The sequence below is a fragment of the Erpetoichthys calabaricus genome, chromosome 2 (genome assembly GCF_900747795.2).
Source record: "Erpetoichthys calabaricus chromosome 2, fErpCal1.3, whole genome shotgun sequence".
Classification (NCBI taxonomy): Eukaryota; Metazoa; Chordata; class Cladistia; order Polypteriformes; family Polypteridae; genus Erpetoichthys; species Erpetoichthys calabaricus.
This window is the reverse complement of record NC_041395.2, coordinates 151159965-151183645: the sequence shown is the minus strand read 5'-3', so window position 1 is coordinate 151183645 and position 23681 is coordinate 151159965. Positions and strand designations below refer to the sequence as shown.

The following is a 23681-nucleotide window of genomic DNA, read 5'->3' as shown; positions in this document are numbered from 1 at the left end:
CTTGGAGGTCCACAGAGGCTGCAGGTTAACCAGTTTCGTAATTATACTCCAACATGAGCAGATAATGACACTTGGGATTTAATTATATGGCTTGTTAGTGCTTTCATTTTTCCAAGACAAATTTTATCACATTGGAGGTTTTCCATTTTCTCAGAACATTATCTGTATGTTCTCAGATCTGTACCTCTTGGACCTTCCTGTCTCTGTCATTCATCTAAGCAATTTATTAACACGGATATTTCATGATGCATGCCTGTCAGCTGGAGAGCTGGTGGTGCCTTTGCCATTTGTACTTCATTATTAACTGACAGATGGTGAACACAACAGGCAAAACAACCTTAACACAATTGAATGTAATTAAGGGTTCTGAACCTTGACACAAGTTAACTCAAACTGAGCCCTCCAAAACTATTGCTTTAGTAGTAAATAAACAGGCTCCAATTAAAAAAAATGGTTACAGCAAACGCCTGCAGCCACTGCAGGCCTTCAGGACCAGATCTGAGTACCCTCTTGTCTAAATGGTTTAATACTATAAAAGAAAAAAATAACATGACTACTTAACCTTTCACATACACACTTTTTTTTTTGCTTAATCGATGCCCATATAAATCAAATGGCGGTTCGATCGTCGCTCCCATTTCCTCCTTTAGTACATGTGGACCCTGCTCCCACATCATAAGGCACTTTGAATATCCTAGTAATATTTAACTAGCGGTAGGTGATTTATAGAGAGATATTCTTCAACAAGCCACACTGAGTCGGATTCGGCAGCTTAGCGCTCGCGCCTTACGATGACCTGCTCCGAGGCCCTCACGTCTTGCAATGGATATTTTCTCCTAACTTTGGCCATTCTTGCCATTGGCCTAAACCTCGTTCCGCTCGTTGCCGACTACGCTACAGAAGGCTCCCCATTTGAAAATGCCATTTCGTGCTATGAGTGGTGGTTACCAGGAATCTTAGGCGGCGGCATTCTCGTAAGTTGGGTAATTTCATTCTAATGGGATCTACAGGTCGAGAAGTCTCGGGTGATGTGGCACTGTGTATTGGGGTCCAAAGTGAAGTTCCGAAAGGTCATTTACGTAGACAGTAACGTGCTTTCCTGATGTTTCACATATACATAGATGAAGTATTGTTGTGATGATGTGTAGAAGTGCTTGCTTGATTTCTGAATTATCAAAGCGCGGACACGTTCTAGTCTTTACTAGCGCTGCACATTTTTAAAGTTAAAGCGATCAGCAAGTATCTACTTAAGCATTCTGAGCGCAATTATACAGAGGAACCGATAGAACTGATCAGTTTATCGTATTTTTGCTTTTACTATACTGAATACCGTAACAGTAGATAAATGAGATGGACCGTTACTTAGTATATTTACTGCATTTTTTAAAAGTGAGTTAATGTGGATGCGCAATGATTAGTAAAACAGCGTAAACACTCCATGAAAACGGGTTTGAATGTCAAAATAGTCACTGACTAATACGTTTAAATGTCCTCTCCGTACAGTTTGGGTTCAATGGTTACTTCAAGTTGCTAATGTAACTTTGTGTCATGTGTGCGCGTCTGCGTTTCGCCATCCTGCCTGCTGTTGTCGCAGCTTTGTGGTTCTGGCGCCCCCGATTCTGCAGTGGATTCAGTGATTTCAAGAATGTTTGAATGGATGTTTAAATGCAGTGGCACATTGGGGAAAAAAAACAATGTATCCTCTACAGCAGTGTTTCATAAACTATGTGTCGCGACGCATTTGTGGCTCCGGGATGTCTGAACTTTGGGCGGCGCCGAGTCGTGAGTTACAATTTATACGGAATGAGAATGGGTCGCGGACGGTTTGCGGAATGTCTTTGCGATGAGACTAATCCCACCTGAACGATGACGTTGGCGATTGATCAAGAGTGAGAAAAACGGACGACGAACTGCAACGATCCGCCAATGGGGAACCCCCTTCCCCGCCAAATATTATCGACGATTCACTAAGAGGGGCAACCACCCACCCCCGGGACAACGATCGGAGGCAGTCCCACAACCTGGATGACGCACAGCGGGAAAAGGCAAAATTGGGTCACGAGAAGAAAGTTTAAGAACCTTTGCTTTACTGTTTTGTGGATGTGTTATTAGGCATTAAAAGTACATGCCAATTACATTTGAGTGTGGACATTGTATGTCGGTCAATTAACATGACAATCAATATTCGCGCTTTGTACATACCATGTAGGAATGGAAACTGTCATTTCAATTCTGTTTACTTAAAATCAAGACTACAGTATGGTTTTGTAGTTCGTGACTGAACGGATACGTCATTTTTATTGTTTTTTCTCAAGAAGAGGTTTCAGCAAGGCGTGGAAAAATAAAGCCACTGATAAACTAAACCTCAGCTGCAGTTTTAACGTCAGAGTCTTATCTACAGTAGATAGGCATGTTATGTGCGGCAGACAGTGGGGTCAGATGGCAAGTGCTACACAAGACTGGCCCAGTAGACCGGGGCATCACAAACCAAGCATCGGTTTAGAATACTGGCACATTTCACACGAAACCCCCGTCTGTCTAACTATCAACACACCCTGCAAATTGTGCTTGTTTACAGTGAAGACTAAACGAATAATCCTCTCATTTCTTAATTTTTTAAAGGTCCTACCTGTGGTTGCCATGACGTTTGCTGCTAAAAAGAGAGGAAGCTGCAATTCCAGAACTGGGGTGAGCAGTCTCGCCGCATCACTAGTCATGTCAACCCTAATTTCCACTTGAAACTTTTGCCTTTCCCTTCCTGCGCCGGATTACTCTGGAGTTCGTTCCTTGCCATCAGTAACACAAATGTTTTCTTCGCAGATGCTGACGTCCGCCCTCCTCAGCATTGTCGGCATTGCGGGGGCCCTTTATTGTGTGCTTATATCCCTCTATGCCCTGGCACAAGGGCCATTACTGTGCGAGGTCAGCCAAGATGCCACTGTGGAGTCGTGTGACTTTAACCTGAGGAATATCAGGTAAGAATTTCATGCAGTTATGTGAAAAGTATTTCGACCAAGTTGATGAAAGACGGACTTTGTTTACTGAACAGACCGCGGGGTGCCTGCATAAAATTCAGGTGCATTCCCGCTCACTTTCACGTCAGGCTTAAAGCACAACAGCGCCATGCGTTCTTATGTTTGACACCGAGGTCACCCGATTAAGCGCCGATAAACTACGCTGCAGTACCTTGGCGTAGTGGTTAATGCGGCTGCTCCTTTGATCCAGGCTTGCAATGTCGGCCCCGATCACTGTCTTTGTGGAGTTTAAATACTCTTCCCTTGATATGTCTGTTTTTCCTTTCACTTCTCTCAAATCGCAGTTTTTTGTTTCACTGGAATTTTCAAAAGTTGGCCCCGTGCGTATGTGAATGGACACTGCACATTGAGGCCGCGACCCGACCTTGATTAAGGGGTTATGCCTATAGTGTTGTGTGTCACATTTCAGAACCCAAAGTGTACTTTTGGATTTTCTCCAGCTGACAGTGTGCTCGGTTAATCACTGCACATGTATATACAGCCGCTCGACTGCTAGGAGTAAGCAGTGACGGGATTGGCCAGACTGGCGCGTTCGGTGCTGTACTGTTGTGCTTAATTGAGACGCTATATCGGACATCCAGCTTCGTCCAGGGCAGGGCGCGGTGGGCGGGGCTCATATCGGCGAGTCCGCCCACTCAGCTGGGCCGCGCAAGACACACGAGGCAGGACAAATGCGCTACACCTTGGCGCTCTCTCTCTCTCTCAACAGAGAATGTTCTCATTGGAAGGAGCGCCGAGTGGTCACCACGGGGCTACTTCGATGGCTCAAAACCGTTTCAATCATCTTTGTCAAACTCTGTCAGAAAAGAAAGTTAAAAATGCTGTGATGATTAAAATTTGGAAAGATGACAAACTTGCATTTTTTTTGCTTGAGCGAATTACTCAGCACATACAGAATGGAGTCAAGCATAAAGAAAGTCTGATGGCTAATAAAACATTTGTATGCATTTACACTACAAAAGGCACTTATTTGTTTGCTGTACTATTAATGGTGCTTCCATAAAGTGGCATGCTTTTTTCAAAGATGCTTATCCTGAAGGGTGCTACATAATGGCTTTCTTTGCGTGCACAATGAACGAGACAACAGCAGTGTGTCCTTGGTGACGCTTTGTAGAGTAGCAACACCTACAGAAGAACTGCAAAGTTTATCAGCATTTACACTAGAAAAAGTTACAACAGTGCCCACCATGGAAAGCACTATAGGAAAGATTACTCTGCTAGTTCTGACAATGAATGGATGTTACCTACGAGTGTTTACTATAATATGAAAGGACAAATCTAAGAGATTGTGATACTGCTTTAGAAAAAAAGAGGCTTTTATACAAATAAGGCATTGAAGCAACTTGCTAATCACGATGTTTATTTCCTTGCCTTCTAGCCTAATTTCAAATGTTAATTTTAACATGAAGTGGTACTTTGAAAATGGCTGTAACAGCGAGATGAATAAAACCAGGGCTTTGCTGGGAACTGGACAAGGTGTTTTAACAACGCTGGACTTGAATGAAATGCAGCAGAAGAACATCCACCTGATTGCCTTTGCAGGACTCAGCATGGTTGCCTTGCTTGAAATTCTTCTTAGTGCCCTGCAGATTGTTTCTGGAACATTTGGTTGTTTGTGTGGAACATCCAAACGCAGAAGAGATATGCACATGTGAAATATGCAGAGGCAGCAGATACTTGGATTGGCTGGCCCAGCGCTGACTCGGCTGTGAAATGGCCAATAGGGGAGGCAGACTGATGGCCGAGGTCTCCAGGACTCTGAACAAATCTAAATCAGATTAAGTGATATCATCGCCTGTCGAATTCTGATCTGTACTTGTAATATTTCTATTGCACTACTGTATTGAGGATTACTTGTGTTCTGGTCTGTGTATTGTATTGTACTTACCCCCATTTTTTGACACCCACTGCATGCCCAACCTACTTGGAAAGGGGTCTCTCTTTGAATTGCCTTTTCCTAAGCGTCTTCCATTTTTCCCCTACAAGGGCTTTTTGGGAGTTTTTTTCTTGTCTTCTTAGTGAGTCAAGGCGGTGGGGGCTGTCAAGAGGCAGGGGCTGTTAAAGTCCATTGCAGCACTCCTTGTGTGACTTTGGGCTATATAAAAATAAATTGTATTGTATTGTACTTGGAAACTTCATTACAAAGTAACATTATTCTGTCTTTAACAGTGTGGCTTTACAGGACTAACTGATAGTTTAAAAGCAATTTTTATTACAGTAGAGCAGGGGTCTGGGAACTTTTTTACCCATTACCCCAAAATTTGTTTATTTAAGTCACCGTTACCCCCATGATTTGAAAGGAAAAAAAAAGTTTTTAAATTCAAATTATTTATTGAACCTGTTTTCAAATATAATATAAAAATAAAAGGATAAATAATAAAATAAAAGGACAACAGTCACTTGGCGAAATGGTGTGGTTTCATTTTTGAAACAATGACATCAAAATTAGGGCATTTTAATGTCAAAGCAATTTGAATATCGTCTGTGGGCTCCAATCTGTTTCTGTGTTTTGTTTTTATATTTAACAAAGCAGAAAACCCTTGCTCACAAAGGTAGGTTGTTGCAAAAGGTAGCAACTTTTTGACTGCCTCCTCATGTGCAATATTGAAAGCCTCTGCAGCTTTTGTCATCCAAAAATAAGACAAGTCTGCTTTGTTTTTAAATTCCAAACTTGCCTCATTATTGCATCGTAATTCGAGAAGTGCCTCTAGCAATCCTTGAGGTTTTTCTGGTACATCAGCAATTTCACATTTAAAGGGATCTATAACCCAACTGACAGTATGTGAATCAATATCTGGAAAATAAGTTGAGAACCGCTCTTTGAGATTGGTAAGATGCCTTATAACTGTATCCTTGATGTTGTCAAAAGTAATACTTTCACAATCTTCCAAAAACAAAGCTAATTTTGAAAAGGCTGCTATCTTGTTTTGTTCTACTTTCTGTCTCCAATATAAAAGCTTTGATCTAAACGCGGATATCTTTTCTCTGGCTGAAATTATGTGCAAAATCTTTTACTCCCACCTACCAAATACAGTCTTATCAGTCGTCTTCAAAATTCAATGTAGATCGATGCAAAAAAAAAAAAAATAGATTACGACATAAATAAATTATTTTTCTAATAGTCTTAATTGAATTTCCAAAAAAAACAAAAAAAGGAAATATGCATAAGGATCGAGGTGTGCTATGGAGCAAAAATGGTTGACGAAAACGTGGTTAGTACGTCGTATCACCAGACACCAACGGTCGGCGCAATCATGATACCACATACGTATCACCGGCCACCAAAGTGATAATACAACACTGTCTTACCTTGATCGTCGAAGTTTTTCAGCAAAATATTGTAGCGAATCTATTTGAGGCTACAGCGGGAGGGTTTCAACGTGCAAAAGGGCGTGATGTATGCGCTCGAGTCGTCTCTCCCTGGTGTTTTCGGCAGCGGTAGTGGCGCGATATAGGCGCTTTCAATTATTGTAGTCGCTGGCGGTGGTGGACTCGATGCGTCTAGTTCGGCTTCTCCATGGCGAATCAATCTTCGGTATTTGGTAGAATTAATCTTTGGACGTTCGGCGCCTCCTTTTAACAGACGCGTGCCCCCCACCCGCACAGTGTTACCGCTTTTGTGTTCGACGCGCGGTGAAGTTATAAATATTGGTTGCAATCGGACCGGGAGCTCACTCTACGAGATACGTTCGTTTAGATATGCCACTTTCTAGCGAGTTAACAGATCAGGAAGAAAAATGTAAGTCGCAACAAGAAACAAGCATTTTATTTATTTATGTACCTATGTCTTTACTGAGTCCTTATTACCACCGAAAATATCACTTTTACCGTATAATTTACCCCTGTTCCCCGACCACTTCAGTAGAGTCATGCAGATAATGGAACTTAGCAAGAAAAGTAGATAGCACAGAAGACATTTTAGTTGTTTGCTGTACTAATAATATACATATTTTATATATATACACACACAGACACACACACACCATATGTTGATTTCAATAAGCTCTAGAAAAGGTGCACAACATTAAGGTTTAATTTTAAAACCTGACAAAGTAATATATATTTTTTAATAAGTTACTTACCCCGTGTTGCTTCTAGGGACAGTTGTGAATTTTTAAGCTCCTGTTTTCATGGAGAATGGAGACGTCAACGTTTCTGATACAACAGGCTTCACTGTTTGTCCACGCAGAACAGCAGCAAATATTAAAACATCCTTGAAAAATGTCAGCCATCTACACGGCCATCACGAGCAACAATACTGGGTAAGTAACAGATAAACAAATGACCATGTTTTTATGGGGGTGAGGTGGGGGGTAAGTAATCCTTTTGGATGCTTCTTTCCCAAATTACACATAACTTGCGCATTGACTACTTGAGCAGAAACAACTTAAAGTTGCAGATGTTAAGCAAGAAAGAGTATAAACTATGATGCTACAAGAAATATTGAATATTTTCATTTGTTGATTGTGAAGGAAAACAAGCTGTAAAACACCATTAAAGTACAGAAAAAGCCTACCTTCTGTTGCAGAGCATACTGCTGCCAGGGGCTTGGTATCTTTCAGAGACAATTTGATGTCTGATGTATTTCATTTTTGAACCAGTGTTGCATGTTATTAGGAAGGGAGAATTTTGCTGTTCTCTGTACAGACAACAATAATTTAGTATAAACCTATATCTGTGGGTTATGCAATGAATTCAGTATTGTAAATAACTTGTATAATTATTTTAGGAAACACAACCAGTCTATGAATGATTTTTATTTATATTCTGTCCCACTCCAAATACAAAGTAAAACAGCCCGTCCAACACAAAGGGGGTTTCAAGGATAACAAGTGACCTGCTGACAGCGGTCAATGAATTCTTAAAAACCCATAAACAGTAGAGTCTTTATTGAATTTTTTTTTTTTATGTATTCCTAACTGCTGTAGCCCAGTTCTTGTTTGCTCTTAAACTCCAATGGCCTTCTGTTTTCAGTGTAGCCATAGATTTTACGCAGAGCCACTCTTGCGGCCTCGTCTTCCGCTGCCAGAATCGTTTCACCAGGCCCCTCTGCTATGAGCTTCTTATCACTGGAAGAACAGAACAGAGAGCTTATTGTCAAGAGAACGCAAGGTGACATTTAGGAAAAAAAATGCCACCGGCTCTTTAGGCTACTTGTTGCCTACTAACTTCTAAGACGCCATTCACCCTACGGAGTGCTAATCTTTAGTTAATTTGTGAAGTTCCACTGACAGTGACATTCAGATTGAGGCTGAAGACCAAGGTGTCCTGTCCTAACTTCTTAAAACTACATTCATCACCGTGAAAGCGTCTCTCCTCTAAGGAACTGCAATTGTGGCCTTTGTATGTGTTCTCAATATTGTCCAAAATGTATATTTTTAAATTTGACTACTTTCATGTTTTTCCTTTAGCTTTTGTGATTATTATATTGTAACTTTTCACTTGAGAAGCACCTTGATGATATATTTATTATATATTAAAGAGGAAGCGCTTGTTAAGAGCTGTGAATTTATCTTATTGCTGAGCATGCAAATGCCACAATGATGCAGGATTCTGCTCATGTAATTCATAAGCTACAGAATGAATGAAGGAAAAAAAGGCAGGAGAACGGCAACAAAGAAGCCAGCTAAGTGCAAGAAGTGGCCCCTAAGTCAGAGGAAACACATCACATGGCTCTCAAGATGCAGCTGGATACCCCTGTGCTGGAATATTGTAAATAACAAAACAGATGAATTACCAAAACCCTTAAAAAAAACAAAACACATTTCCAAGTTAACTTACAAGAACCAAAGAGTGACAGACCCACCTGTACAGGCCCACAAAGTACAAGGGCAGCACAGTGCTGGCTCCCGCGTGCCTGGTTAGCCGTGCTTCTGGCAGTGGAAGACTCCTTTTCTTCAGTTCGTCCACTAGCAGACCCATGGGATTACTGACCGGCCAGAGTTCAAACAAGTCCTTACCAATTAACTCAGTGATTAGGAAATCCTTTGGGGGAAAAATATGCAAGAAAGACCAATTTGCAATGACCGACATGTCAGGCAACTCTAAAAACAGATTTTAGCCAATGAACTGTGGTAATTTCTGTGAATTTCCCATTGGGATTAATAAAGTATCTATCTATCTATCTATCTAAATGTCTAAATGTTATACTGCACATGAAAGATACTAAAAAAAAAAAAAAATCACTCCTGAATCACTTCTTAACCTGTTTGACTTAAAATGGCAGAACTAAAGAGGTGAAAAAAGTAGAACGTTGGCTCGCCTGCTTCATGCATTACTGATTTCTCAACTTTGATTATCATCTTCATCCTACGGCATCAAAAGCAGAAGGCTGCTAACAAAAAACCTGTTTTTTCAGCATCACAATTAACCTCTCAGAAATGATCAGCGGAAAGAAGGAGAACAAGACAAAATGAAGACTCACCCTTACAAACACAGCAGACCTCTGCGCTCCACTGCTTTGAAGCAATGCTCCGACAACAGCAAAGAAAGTCTTGCGAAGAACCTCATTCGGTACAGGGAACTCGGCACTCAGGGTCAGGTCATCCACTGCAAGGTGTTTCGCCACATGGCATACGACATCCGGGCCCGTCAAGTATTCACAAATGGCATTCACACCCACGGCAGGCAGGTCTGGATGTGCCGCTTGAAGGCAGCTGGCGAGATAGCCGTGCACGAACTCTGAACCCTGCTCTGAAAGTTCTTGGTTATCTTTCAAGTTCAGAACTGCAGTTGCTTTATCGAAACCAAGCTCATGCCGGGTGGCTTCTTCTGAGGAAATATAGCAGGGATTAACCAAAGCAGTCTTCAGATGTTCAAGGGTGAACTCTTCTTGAAGTCGGTTGGCGAACGCCTGAACCTCTGCATGATAATCCCAGTTAGGCTGCTGTGAACTAAAACCAGAAGAAGGTTAACACAGTGCCCTCTTGTGACAGAAAATAACTGATGCAAACCTGTTACTGGATCCTTCATTTAAAAAAAGAATATTATTATTGTTTAACTGGCTATAAGAATAGAAACAAACATTAAAAGAAACTGTACAAACATATTCAAAGGTATTTCTGCACCGGCATGGCTAACAACAAATATTACTGTAAAGAATAAAGGGCAGCACAGTAGTATAATGGTTACCCTACTGCTTGATGGGTCCAGCATGTGGTATTTAAATCCAGCATTGGCTTTGTAAACTCTGTGGATTTTGTATGTTCTCCCCGAGTCCACACGGGTTTTCCTCTGATATTGTGAACCAAACCCCCAATCACAAGGTTGTGCTAACCCTGGTAAGGTTGGCCGTTTGTATGTGTAGTCTCTCTGATGGACTGGCACCCTTTCCCTTTGGCCACTCAGTATTGGGATACACTCAGTCTTCAGCCTCATCTTTATTAACAGTGTTTCAGAATTTATTAGATATGTTAAAAAAAAAAAAAAAAAAAAGGCAATAATTTAATTTGTTTTAATATGCCACCTCCACAGCAAAAAGAACCGTCCTGAAGAATACAAACACATGCAGCCAAAACGATATCACAGAGGGCACATGGCAACATTGTAAAGATGGCACACTTTTTATTTTTGCACCTCGCACACAGTACTTTAGGAAACAATGTGTCAAGTAATGGGCAAGTTAAATAATCTGGGGCAACGAAAGTGGCCCCAAAAATAACAAACCAAAAAAAGTTGGAAAGTAGGTACAAATTCAAATATATGACACATACCAACTCAGAACATAAACTGCTTTAATATTAAGTGCGGGAAAAAAACTTGAAACTTGGATCATAAATCAAAAAAAGGTGCGACTTACGTAAATGAAAAAAAACAGAAACGACTGCAGACTGGTGTCTGAGAAACTGGCCTAGAAACCACAAGCTTACAACTTCACTCAGAACATTAGCACAATTTTCACCAGAACTGGCCATTCGGATCAACAAAGCTCACCAATCCTATCCACCTAATTTCTCCAAACTAAAAGCATGTCGAGTTTTGAAAGTCCCCAAGGTCTTACTGTCTACCACACTACTTGGCATCTTACTCAATGTGTCTCTGGTTCTCTGTGCAAAGAAAAACTTTTAACGCTTATGTGAAATCTGTCCGTAACAAGACTGCATCCATGTCCCTGTGTTCTTGTTGAACTCATTTTAAAACAAAGGCCTGGACCTTTTGGGATTTTGAACATTTCAGTCATGTCATACTCCTTACTGGAGCACTTGACCTGTCAGATCACGCAAGCTTTTATAACCATTAATACTGAATCCATGGGAAGACATCTTTTATCGCTTTATATTAAACCTGGCACAGAATCCACAAAGGGCTTATTTTCATATTGTGTATTTTTCTGGACTTGGAAACAACTGGTTGAGAAATCCCTCTTCAAAGTTATTACATGTTGCACTATCTTGAACATCCTGCATTTAGCCCAAATGATTACCCAATCACTAATTTAATTAGAATAGTTGATACATTTTATATATACAAGTTTACGTTTTCCTGGCTATGTTCATATACCCTCTTATACACACTGATTTATTATACAACAGGTCTACAGCCTCAACAAACTAAAATATATTGCGTTATATCCAGTACTCACCATTTTAGCATGCATTTTTAACAGAGCCGTGGGTGTTGGGGGTGCCCCTCCTTGTAATTTCAAGTGCTGATACATATTTCAAATGGGGGAATGAGGGGGCAGGGAATGCAGGGCACTCCCTTCAAGTCTCAAGCACTGATAGATTCTTCATTTACATCACAGAGCTTCAAGACACGGGGCCACTTCAAGACATCACATCACATTTAGCAGACATTTTTATCCAAAGCAACTCACAAATGAGGTCAACATAAATTTGCGATCCATTTTATTAGAGCCTTTCAAATTCAGTTATTATGGTGATCAATTTTCATCTTTTGTTTATTTTTCCTTTTCTTTACTCACCTACATTTTTAAAATTATCCTCTAAAGTATAGGAACACACAGACCGTATCTCTGTTTCAGCTATGTACAAGTTCATGTTTTTGCATTACACAAAACACAATGAAATGAGTTAAGGAAAAAAAATAAAGCTGCTTATGCTCTCTAAACGCAGAACATGAATGTGAATGAATTAGAGAGACAGAATACTGACAGAATAATAAAAAAAAAGCATGCATGGTCAGGAACTCTATCTCAATCCAGCTCTGTTTGAAGGACCATGCATTGCATAGAATTAACTGCCAAATGGCTCCAGGGCCATATAACATACCTGGTCATGGGCTTGTTGAATATGCTGACAAACTAGCACACACTGTCAGTGACACCTCTCTAAACCCGGCTCTTGTGCGTCATACTTCAAAGTCAACTGCTGCGTGTCTTATTGACTAAACCACTCACTTGCATTATGATAAAGTGGTTTGAGAGACTGATCAGGGCTACCCAACATCCAAGCTCTTCCTCCAAACTGGATCCCCTGGAGTTTGCTTACCATCCTAACGACTCTACCAATGATGCCATGGCCACTGCACTCCATCTAAGCTTGACATATTTCTGTGGATACTATTCTTAGACTTCAGCTCCACATTCAACACAACTATCCCTCAGCACCTGGTACCGACTAGGTCAGTTAAACCTGCTCTACTGGGCCTGGAAACTCCCTCCTCTGTAGCTGAATATCAGACTTGCCGACAGACACACCTCAGCCAGTCTGAGCTGGCAACAATATATTGAATACCATCCTTCTGGGCACTGGTGTCCACTACTTTTCATCCTACAGTAATCCCTCCTCGATCGTGGGGGTTGCGTTCCAGAACCCCCCGCGAAAGGTGAAAATCCGCGAAGTAGAAACCATATGTTTATATGGTTATTTTTATATTGTCATGCTTGGGTCACAGATTTGCACAGAAACACAGGAGGTTGTAGAGAGACAGGAACTTTATTCAAACACTGCAAACAAACATTTGTCTCTTTTTCAAAAGTTTAAACTGAGCTCCATGACAAGACAGAGATGACAGTTCCGTCTCACAATTAAAAGAATGCAAACATATCTTCCTCTTAAAAGGAGCAAACAAATCAATAGGGCTGTTTGGCTTGTAAGTATGCGAAGCACCGCCGGACAAAGCAGCTGCAAGGATGTACAATGTAAAGGTAGTCTTTCAGCATTTTTTAGAGGAGCGTCTGTATCCTCTAGGCCAGTGTGCGAACAGCCTCTCTGCTCACACCCCCTCTGTCAAGTGCAGAGAATGTCAGAGAGAGTGAGAGAGACAGAGAAAAACAAACAATCAAAAATCAATACATGCCGTTCAAGCTTTGAAGTATGCGAGCACCGTGCGGGAAGCATGTCGCTTGACAAAGCCGGAAGGGAGCAATGTGAAGATAATCTTTCAGCATTTTTAGACGAGCGTCCGTATCGTCTAGGGGTGCGAACAGCCCCCCTGCTCACATCCCCTCCATCAGGAGCAGAGAATGTCAGAGCAAGAGAGAGAGAGAGAGAGAGAGAGAGAGACACAGAGAAAAACAAACAATCAAAAATCAATACGTGCTGTTTGATCTTTTAAGTATGCGAAGCACCGTGCAGGAAGCATATCCATGTAAGCCCAGCAAGGATGGCAGCAATGTGAAGGTAATCTTTCAGTGTTTTTTGAGGAGCGGCCGTATCCTGTAGGGGTGCGAACAGCCCCCGTGCTCACAATATATTTGAGGAGTTTTATTTAATACATAATACGCGCTCTGGTTGGGTAGCTTCTCAGCCATCTGCCAATAGCGTCCCTTGTATGAAATCAACTGGGCAAACCAACTGAGGAAGCATGTACCAAAAATTAAAAGACCCATTGTCCGCAGAAATCCACGAACCAGAAAAAAATCTGCGATATATATTTAAATATGCTTATATATAAAATCCGCGATAGAGTGAAGCCACAAAAGTATAAGTGCAATATAGCGAGGGATTACTGTAATGGCCTACAACTATTTGCATTCACAAACTACACAACAATAACAGGTCTCATCAGCGATGATGATGAGATGACTTCTAAAGAGAAGGTTAAACAACTCATGGGCTGGAGGAAGATCAATAACCTAATCCTGAATTTCGATAAAAACAAAGGAAATCACCGTACAGTTCAGGAAGAGCCATGCCACCCTCTATCAATGGCTCTGCTGGGGAGTCAGTCAGGAATACAAAGCTTCTGGGTGTGGAGTTAATAAATGATCTCTCCTGGACCTGGCCCACCTCCTGTCTCGTTAAGAGAGGACAAAAGAAACTGCACTTCCAGCAATGCATGAGGAGACCAATCTAACCCCCTCCACTGTCCTCCGCACTTTCAACAGAGACAACATAGACTGTGTACTGACCACCTGCATCTCTGTGTGATAAGGAGACTGTAATGTCTCACACAGGACTTCCCTACAAAGAAGCAGCTTAAGATATCGTTTGGACATCTCCACCTACCATACAGGAACTCTACAGCAAGCACTGCCAGAACAGGATCACCAACTTTATCAGAAACCACACTCACCCTTACAATAATCTGTTTGCCCTTCTGCCCTCTGGCAAGTAGCAATGAAGTATATTGTGCACAACTGCCAGCTTTCATGAAAAGTGTCATCCTAGAAGACTCTAAAAGAACAACCAGACTCTTAATACAGAAAAGAGGATCCCTGGAACACATCCTAAGCTGTTGCCCAAAGATACTGGGTGGGATCCAGGAGAATTGTTGGCATTATTGCTGGCACCACAATCAGGTGCTCAAGGCAAATGTGGATGCCATATACACTTGAATTGCCAACGGTAAACAGATCAATCCAACAAAGCAGGTCACCGTGTTTGTGAAGGAAGAAGTTACAAACACAGCAAAGAACACCAGGCAGGATACTCCGTACATATTGAGACTGGCAGCTACTGGTCCACCCCCAGGGGACGGGTTTGCTCATTTCCCAATTGGCATCACAGTACCCACCCTCAGGCCAGACACTGCCCTGAAGTCTTCAACAACAAGGCAAGTGGTCATGCTGGAATTGACTGTCCCCTGAATGGAGGAGATAAACAAAAGGAAAAGGGTAACTTATGAGGATTTGGTCAGTGAAAGCAGAAGAACCAGATGGCATGCTCAAGTAGGCCAATTGAGGTGGGCTGTGGAGCCTTTGCTGGCCAGTCCTTGTACTGGATCAAACACCTTGGCTTCACAAGCCTGTACATGAAGGAAATGAGGAGCATCATGCAGGCTGCAGGCATCCACATGGCTTTGGAACAGGATCATGGTCCACAAAGCTTCCTGGACACAGCATCCACATGGCTTTGGAACAGGATCATGGTCCACAAAGCTTCCTGGACACAGACCAGGGATTGATCCTCCTTGGCTGGGTCACCTAGGTAAGGGTGTATGATGGTTAAAGACCTGAAGCACCTAATGACCCTAGCTTCCATCACTAAGGATGTGTCCAAGGTGCATCAACAGATGTACATTAGTAGCAGTAATACAGTGCTAGTCTGTTGATACGGTCAAAAATATAATTTATCTGTGCAACCTTAACTTCTGCTACTGTGTGTTAATTTCAATTTATGTGGTGGATTGTGTAGTACTGCAGGGTGTCTGTACGTAAGCATACAGTTAAGGATGAAACTATTAGCTCCACAACTGAAACAGGACAAAACTGTTAGCTTTACCTAGGAAGTGACCAGCACCAGAACGGTTTCTGACACACTTCCAAAAGAATAAAAACAAAATCCACAAGTGTGAGGATGCAATGAGTTTAAAAAAGAAAAGGCAAGGCCAAAATGATTAGCCTTCTGACAATGAATAATCAATAGCGTGCCACTTCTGACCCACATGTGAGAGAAATCTACTGGGCTTTGAGAAGGCCACTCCAGGACCTTGATTTTAGTGTCTTTTTAAAAGTTCTGGACCAACTTTCATTGATGTGTGCTTTGCGTCATTATCTTACTGGAACACCCAATGGTGACCTACAGTCAAAATGATCCCATGTACCCAAACAACATTTCCTGTCCCTGCAGCAGCAAAACAGCTCCACAGTATTACGCGCCCACCTTCATGTTTAATTGTGGGAATGGTGTTTTTATGGTTAAAAGGCATCTCCCTTCCTCACCAAACAAAAGCATTTACACACTCTTTAATAACTCGGTTATTCACAGAAACCTGTTTCAAGAATGCCAGGTTTATTCCAGTTAGAGAAACTGGGCTAACACATGCAGATTTCTCTGTGAGCCATGTAAACCCTTAACCATGTTACAATTAAGGATTATGTAGTTTGTGCATGTCTGCTGCATTCTGTTCACCTGCAAATATTGTATGTCACCTTTGCTCACATTTCTAGCAGCCACAGGTAGAAGTGTCTGTCCGCAAGGTAAAATTTCCAGAAGCAGATGCTTGTACGATTTCATTATTCCTCCTCCAGTTTGAAATAATCTGGCTCAGTATTTCAGAATTTGTGAAATTTATGTTGATGACCTGAATGGATAGCACTAAGCTCATTAGCACAATCTCCAGAGCAGTGGGGTAACACGATAAAAGTAACGTGTGTTAACTTGTCTGGTTACGTTTTAAAGTAACGAGTGACCTAACACAATACTTATTTAATTTTTTAAAAAACACCGGCGCTACTATTATCCCAGCAGCCCTGGGTGTAAGGCAAGATACACATTTATTGGTGTGCTATTCCTTCGCAGAGCTCAAATCACACAGACAAGCAGAAAAGTGTATGCTGCATGCAATCCAGTAAAATAATCCTATAAATAAAGTGCCAGTTTAGTTTTCTTTCAGCTATTTGCTATAGATATGTTGAAACAGAGGGATTTGCTGATGCAGCGGCCAGTGTCCATACATGGAACTTTTGGGGGCTCAGGTTGAAGATGTAAAAAGGGGATGTGTATTATTTACTTCAGAACACATGAAGTAAACACATTTATAAAACACAAGAAAATAATCACAGGCTTTACGCTCTTTTTCGGATTGACGGTGACCGATGATGACGTTTAACGACATCGGAACATTTTGCCAAAGGAGAACTCCAGAAGTTTACTTGCACATATAAAAGGTGGATTCTTAAGAAACCAGTTTTCTGCCTTAATCAGGTTAATCACCTTATGCTGGTTTTGTGTGTGCATGTAAAATGCATTCCATGTGCTTGAACGGCTCCGGGTTTTGTCTCATCAGACCAAAAGGGCAGACTTTCAAAACTCATCCCCACGTTTCAAATTGTCCTGGGCAAAGTTCGGTGTAGCTTTGATTTGCTGCTGTGTGTACAAATGGTGTTTTCCTTGGGTGATGACTTTGAAGCCCACCATAATGACGATCACTTACATCAGTCTTTTTTGAGACTTCAAGTTCAGAAGAGAGCAGTTCAATGATAATTACCTTCTCACAGATCCAGGGTTTCTTGTTGACATCAACGATGATTTTCCCTTCAAAATCTTTGATATATTGCTTTTGCAACATGCCCAGTTGTGTTTCTAAGAGAATGTGTCTCCTTGTACTTGTAACGTACAGCTGTTCTAGAAACTGTGACACACTTAGAAATGGCAGTATAGCCTTCTGTCTGCCATTTAGTAAAGTGCTGATCAACTGCAGTAATCATATTACATGAAGTTCAGGTGTGAAGCCTGAAAACCTTCAATTTAGATAGATAGATACTTTATTAATCCCAAGGGGGAATTCACATACTCCAGCAGCAGCATACCGATACAAAAAAACAATATTAAATTAAAAAGTAATAAAAATGCGGGTAAAAACAGACAATATCTTTGAATAATGTTAATGTTTACCCCCCCGCGTGGAACTGAAGAGTCGCATAGTGTGGGGGAGGAACGATCTCCTCAGTCTGTCAGTGGAGCAGAACATGGACAGCAGTCTGTCGCTGAAGCTGCTCCTCTGTCTGGAGATGATATTGTTTAGTGGATGCAGTGGATTCTCCATATTTGAAAGGAGCCTGCTGAGCGCCCGTCGCTCTGCCATGGACGTCAAACTGTCCAGCTCCATGCCAACAATAGAGCCTGCCTTCCTCACCAGTTTGCCCAGGCGTGAGGCGTCCTTCTTTATGCTGCCTCCCCAGCACACCACGGCGTAGAAGAGGGCATTCGCCACAACCGTCTGATAGAAAATCTGCAGCATCTTATTGCAGATGTTGAAGGATGCCAGTCTTCTAAGGAAGTATAGCCGGCTCTGTCCTCTCTTGCACAGAGCATCAGTATTGGCAGTCCAGTCCAATTTATCATCCAGCTGTACTCCCAGGTATTTATAGGTCTGCACCATCTGCACACCTCTGATGATCACGGGGTCCAGGAGGGGCCTGGGTCTCCTAAAATCCACCACCAGCTCCTCGGTTTTACTGGTGTTCAGGTGTAGGTGGTTTGAGTCGCACCATTTAACAAAGTCATTGATTAGGTCAGGGGTGGGCAAATTCATTCCTGGAGGGCCGCAGTGGCTGTAAGTTTTTGTTCCAACCCAATTGCTTAATAAGAAGCACTTATTGCTCTAGAAACACTTCTGCTTCATTTTAGTTATCTCCCTCGTTAAGATTTTGAACCCTTATTGCTTATTTAAGTCTTAAACAGCTGCATTCTTGGTTTTTAATTACTCCTTATTAGCAATAAGATGCAAATGACAAAAGAAACCAGCAGTTATCCATTTTGCTTGTTACCCTTTACACCTGTGTGTATTTATCGTGCACTATTTGATTTAATTAAATACTTGGAAGGAAAGAGAAGAGAAAAAAGTGAAGGACTGAGAATTACTCATCCGTTTTACACTTCAAAGTATTTGGATGATATCCTTAGAATGGAAAAAAAATCTAGGATACGAGAATGATTTGACATAGCAGAGTTAAAGCACTAACAAGCCATGAAATGTAATTATTGGCAAGGATTGTTTTCTAATTAAGCAACTGGGTTGGAACAAAAACCCGCAGCCACTGCGGTCCTCCAGGAATGAATTTGCCCACCCCTGGATTAGGTCCCTATACTCCTCCTCCTGCCCACTCCTGATGCAGCCCACGATAGCAGTGTTGTCAGCGAACTTTTGCACGTGGCAGGACTCCGAGTTATATTGGAAGTCCAATGTATATAGGCTGAACAGGACCGGAGAAAGTACAGTCCCCTGTGGCGCTCCTGTGTTGCTGACCACAATGTCAGACCTGCAGTTCCCGAGACGCACATACTGAGGTCTGTCTTTAAGATAGTCCACGATCCATGCCACCAGGTATGAATCTACTCCCATCTCTGTCAGCTTGTCCATGAGGAGCAGAGGTTGGATGGTGTTGAAGGCACTAGAGAAGTGATTTGCTACAACCCCGAGGAAGAAGACCACCCAGTTATCAATAAATTTGTTATGTTGCAATCTAGGTTTTTTTTTTTTTTTTTTTTAGAAAGTCCAAAAATGTACCAGATGGGGTCCTTTGCACTCATGAATGTTTTACTCTGTAAGGTTTCATGAATGTTGCACTCATGAATGTTTTACTCTGTAAGGTTTCATGAATGTTGTTTAACATTTTAGACAGGCTTTTAGAAAAATGTTTCACTTCTGTTGGGGAGCAAATTGTTTCATCCTTAACTGTATGCACGTTGGCGGTTATTCATGTCTATACTCGTTTGTATTTGTTGGCTATTCTGGCGACGGGTGACGCCATTTCGTTCTGCTGCGCTTGGTTACGAATGGCAAGGTTAACCTTGAAGTTATTCAAACGCGTCGGCGCTGGTACCATTTGAGCGTTCCAGGCACCCGTACAAGGGCACACCACGGCTACCTAAAGACGGTGGCATTAGCGGGCTTCCAGCTCTTTCGAAACTCTGTACCACAGAAGCTGCAATCCTTCCATACGACCTGTGGGTGCGAGACAACGTTTGCCGTTAAAAGGACCACAGGTTCCTCCGTGGTCGAGTCGGTTACTGACGTATAATGTAAAGCGACAACCGTTTCAATGAAACGGAGCTCTGGAGGTTCGAGACTAACTAGAGTCAGTTGGTCGATCTGATCCGGCAGCGCATAATCGCGGTTTAGCTACGCGACATACCGCTCACCCGATTGCACCACCATCTGCCACATTCCCAACTCCACGAGCTGATCCAAAACAAAGCTCGCCAGCGGCCCTGCAGCTAAGCCGATGAAGGCACAATGTTCTCTTGCACCACCCCGAGTCCCATCCTCCGTGAGATCCGGACTAAGGACGTTAAAGTATATGCACAGCGTTATCTACAGTTAATTTTTTTTGTATAGCTCAAAATCACATAGGAAGTGCCGCAATGGGCTTTAACAGACCCTGCCTCTTGACAGCCCCCCAGCCTTTACTCTCTAAGAAGACAAGGAAAAACTCCCAAAAAAAACTAGTAGGGAAAAATGGAAGAAACCTTGGGAAAGGCAGTTCAAAGAGAGACCCCTTTCCAGATGGGTTGGGCGTGCAGTGGGTGTCAAAAGAAGGGGGTCAATACAATACACAGAGCAAATCCTCAGTAAAAAATGTAAAATGTTTTAGTACGGAGCAGAATTTAACAGTAGATGATATCACATAATAAGATTTGGATAATTTTAGACTCCTGGAGACCTCACCCAACAAGCTGCCTCCCCCATTTGGCCATTCCACGGCTGAAACAGTGTTGGGCCAGCCAATCCGATGAAAGGACCCCTCTTTCTCACGATTCCTGCGATCCTCCATCAGGGATGACTTTACCTTAGGCAGGCAAAACAACTTGGCAGGTGGGCCGTGGCACATGTCGCTAATACAACTATGCGCTTTAATCACAAATCATTTTAGTAATGCCTTCTTTGTCACGCACATTTCATTGATTAAAGCTGTGCTATAACATGGGGAAGACGAACACGATGAAAACAGATACATTTTAAAGTGGTTTGCATACCGAGGCATCGGCGGCGGAGGACCTTCCAGTTTTCTTTTTCTCTCCATCAACATCATGTAGGACTTCATCCATCGCTTCTTCTCTCTAGTCTGCGTCAGAATAGCACTTCTACCAGCACGGTGAAACAGAGCTCTGAAGTGAGGTAAAGTACGACTTACAATGAAACCGGTCGCCATGTCCACCTCCAGTCTGACAGCGGGGCAGCATTTACAACGCTCCGACTGAGAAACACGGGACAAGAAGGAAAGTTCCTACTCCGGCTTATTTAACTAAAGGACACCTGCGCCACCCAGTGCAAGCAAGTAGAAATGCTTCATAAATTGGACTGCTACGTTCTTAATGATAGATAGATAGATAGATAGATAGATAGATAGATAGATAGATAGATAGATACTTCATTAATCCCAAGGGGAAATTCACATACTCCAGCAGCAGCATACTGATACAAAAACAATATTAAAGAGTAATAAAAATGCAGGTATAACAGACAATAATAATGTTAACGTTTACCCCCCCAGGTGGAATTGAAGTGTCGCATAGTGTGGGGGAAGAACGATCTTCTCAGTCTGTCAGTGGAGCAGGACATTGACAGCAGTCTGTTACTGAAGCTGCTCTTCTGTCTGGAGATGACACTGTTTAGTGGATACATTGGATTCTCCATGATTGACAGGAGCCTGCTGAGCGCCCGTCGCTCTGCCACGGATGTAATGCTGTTATATTTCAGTTTTGATGCACATTAACTCATCCTTTTCTGAGAGTATAATACGCACGTTGTGAAGACATCGTGGATAAATTCTACTACAGATCACACAGTAAATAGCGCAGGATCCAAGTGTTTATTATTTGGTTGAAGCTTTTATCCAAGGCGACTGGCAACATTTGAAATACAAATGGATTTTTTTTTTCAATTCGTGCATAGGCATTAGAATGACATACTAATGGTGTTCGTAGCGGGGTTTGAACCCACAACCTCTGGATTTGCAGTCCTAAGTTTTAACCATTATACCACAGTCTGTATGGGATGTTGGAGTTAAAAATGAGTACCTGGAGAAGAACTCACACATACATGGCAAGAACAGGAAAACTCTTAAATAGAAGTTGGCTTCACAACTTACACATTGTTCATCTGTTAACCTCTGCCTCAGCCCTTTCAAATGTACATTCCTGAGTGTCCTTCCATTGGTCACTGCTATACAAGAAATATTACTTTCACAACCTAGCACAATAAACAATATTCTGAATACATGAATTTCATTTTGTCATACTTATTTTGCCATACATACAAAATTATCTATAAATGATGTTACACCATAACATTCACCAACTTGGACTAAATAGTCCTGTTTAGAATCTCCTCAATAAGGTCGGAATGGTGGTGCAGTGGCTAGTGCCACTGCCCCCTTTGTCCAGAAGTCCCTGTTCTCATCCCTTCCAAGGTACCAATTCCATGGAGTTTGCATGTTCTCCCCAGTCTCTGAAGTTTTTCTTCCATCATCCCAAAGATGTACATGTTAATGGTGATCTCTACACTGGCCTCACAGGAGTAAGCATGCTTTGTAATGGCCTGGTGTCCTATCAAGGATAGGCACCTTGTGATTCTGACCTTGAATATGCAAAATGAATGGATGGATACATTTTAAAAAGATTCTGACAAAGAACTGCTTTGATTTTTCTGCGTACCTCAACATGATTAAATTGAGTATGTTTAAATAAGCCCTAAATCCAGAAAGTATTAAAACCCCTTGTGATACTGTATTATTACTTTACTAAATGTTAATCTTGTCTAAAAATACTGTGATTCCATTTTATAATCCAAAACATCACAAAATGTGCTAAATCCTTTTTTTATTTGTTCTTTATATGAATTAGCACTTTATGAATTGCTGAAGCCATTCATTGGATCATTTAGGCCTGATCAAACAATATTTTAAAAGGAAATCCTCACAGTGAGCACCATCACAAGGTGCTTTACAAAGCAAATGGGAATACAAAAAAAGCAGTACAAATTGACAAGGCAGATCACAAGAACATCTCTTGAGCATACAGACACAGGTTGATAAACACATTTTGGTTGGCAGTATCTAGCAAAACAGAGGACGATGTTGATCTTTTTTTACTAATAAATACCTGTTACTGACCAAATCGCTTCTCCTACCAGTGCTTAATTCACTTGAATGGGGAGTCTGTACATGAAAATGCCCAATAACCTGTAGTCCCCACTGTCACCTTCTGTGTGTCAAGTACTGTCGGGACTCCCCTATGTCTGTCTCCCTGTGATCTTGACCAAGAACACATAGGCTTAGTAAACATATGGATTTATTTGCCCGCTACCCCACCAGGACTGGTTCCTGCCTCATACTGAATGCTCTTGGGATTGGTCTGAACCTCATCTGGCCTTGAACTCTAAAAAGAAAGCTCAAATGTACGGATGGTTACATAGGAGTTGTACCTTTTTCCAGTATGTTACCAGTGATGTCAAACATTAAAGTAAAAAAAAAACAACACAATGAGCAGGAATTAGGTGGAGATGCTGCTCACAACTGAGAAGGGCTTACTTAATTTTGTTAGTTATTTTAAACTGTTGTGGACTCCTTTAGTTAAAAAAAAAACAAAAAAAAAACTTTCTGGAATGTCCCCTTGTTACTTTCCTATCAACAAGTCTCACTGTATACATTTCAGGAAGGGCAAAAAGAATCTGCTGCTGTCATTCTGTAGAATTAACAATGGATTCTACTGGGTTTTGGCTATACAATAAAAACAGACAGTAAAAAAAATAGTGTATATACCAACAATGTAAAGAGTGCTATTAGAAACATAAAAT

The 23681-nt window shown here is 41.7% G+C and overlaps 2 protein-coding genes across 2 annotated transcripts; one reads left to right on the top strand and one right to left on the bottom strand.

The window, feature by feature from the left end:
* The first annotated feature begins 761 nt into the window (after positions 1 to 761).
* Positions 762 to 4837, top strand: LOC114645443 (transmembrane 4 L6 family member 20-like). Its single transcript, XM_028793297.2, has 4 exons — positions 762 to 974; positions 2623 to 2688; positions 2821 to 2975; positions 4414 to 4837. Exons 1-4 carry the CDS (start codon positions 792 to 794, stop codon positions 4688 to 4690), a joined length of 681 nt encoding a protein of 226 aa, XP_028649130.1. The 5' UTR covers positions 762 to 791; the 3' UTR covers positions 4691 to 4837.
* A 2940-nt stretch (positions 4838 to 7777) lies between these two features.
* On the bottom strand, positions 7778 to 21107 carry mrpl44 (mitochondrial ribosomal protein L44). Its single transcript, XM_028794640.2, has 4 exons — positions 20861 to 21107; positions 9460 to 9928; positions 8842 to 9020; positions 7778 to 8104 (listed from the first exon to the last, which is right to left on the bottom strand). The coding sequence occupies exons 1-4, from the start codon at positions 21034 to 21036 to the stop codon at positions 7951 to 7953; spliced, it is 978 nt and encodes a 325-aa protein (XP_028650473.1). The 5' UTR covers positions 21037 to 21107; the 3' UTR covers positions 7778 to 7950.
* Positions 21108 to 23681: the final 2574 nt, after the last annotated feature.

Excerpts from the sequence above, each read along its gene's own strand:
- LOC114645443 (XM_028793297.2), top strand. The coding sequence starts at position 792 with ATGACCTGCTCCGAGGCCCTCACGTCTTGCAATGGATATTTTCTCCTA. Across the intron at positions 2,689-2,820 it reads GCTGCAATTCCAGAACTGGG|ATGCTGACGTCCGCCCTCCT; the intron begins GTGAGCAGTCTC and ends TTTTCTTCGCAG. Across the intron at positions 2,976-4,413 it reads TTTAACCTGAGGAATATCAG|CCTAATTTCAAATGTTAATT; the intron begins GTAAGAATTTCA and ends CTTGCCTTCTAG.
- mrpl44 (XM_028794640.2), bottom strand. The coding sequence starts at position 21,036 with ATGGCGACCGGTTTCATTGTAAGTCGTACTTTACCTCACTTCAGAGCT. Across the intron at positions 9,929-20,860 it reads CCTCCGCCGCCGATGCCTCG|TTCACAGCAGCCTAACTGGG; the intron begins GTATGCAAACCA and ends TTCTGGTTTTAG. Across the intron at positions 8,105-8,841 it reads TACTTTGTGGGCCTGTACAG|TGATAAGAAGCTCATAGCAG; the intron begins GTGGGTCTGTCA and ends CTGTTCTTCCAG.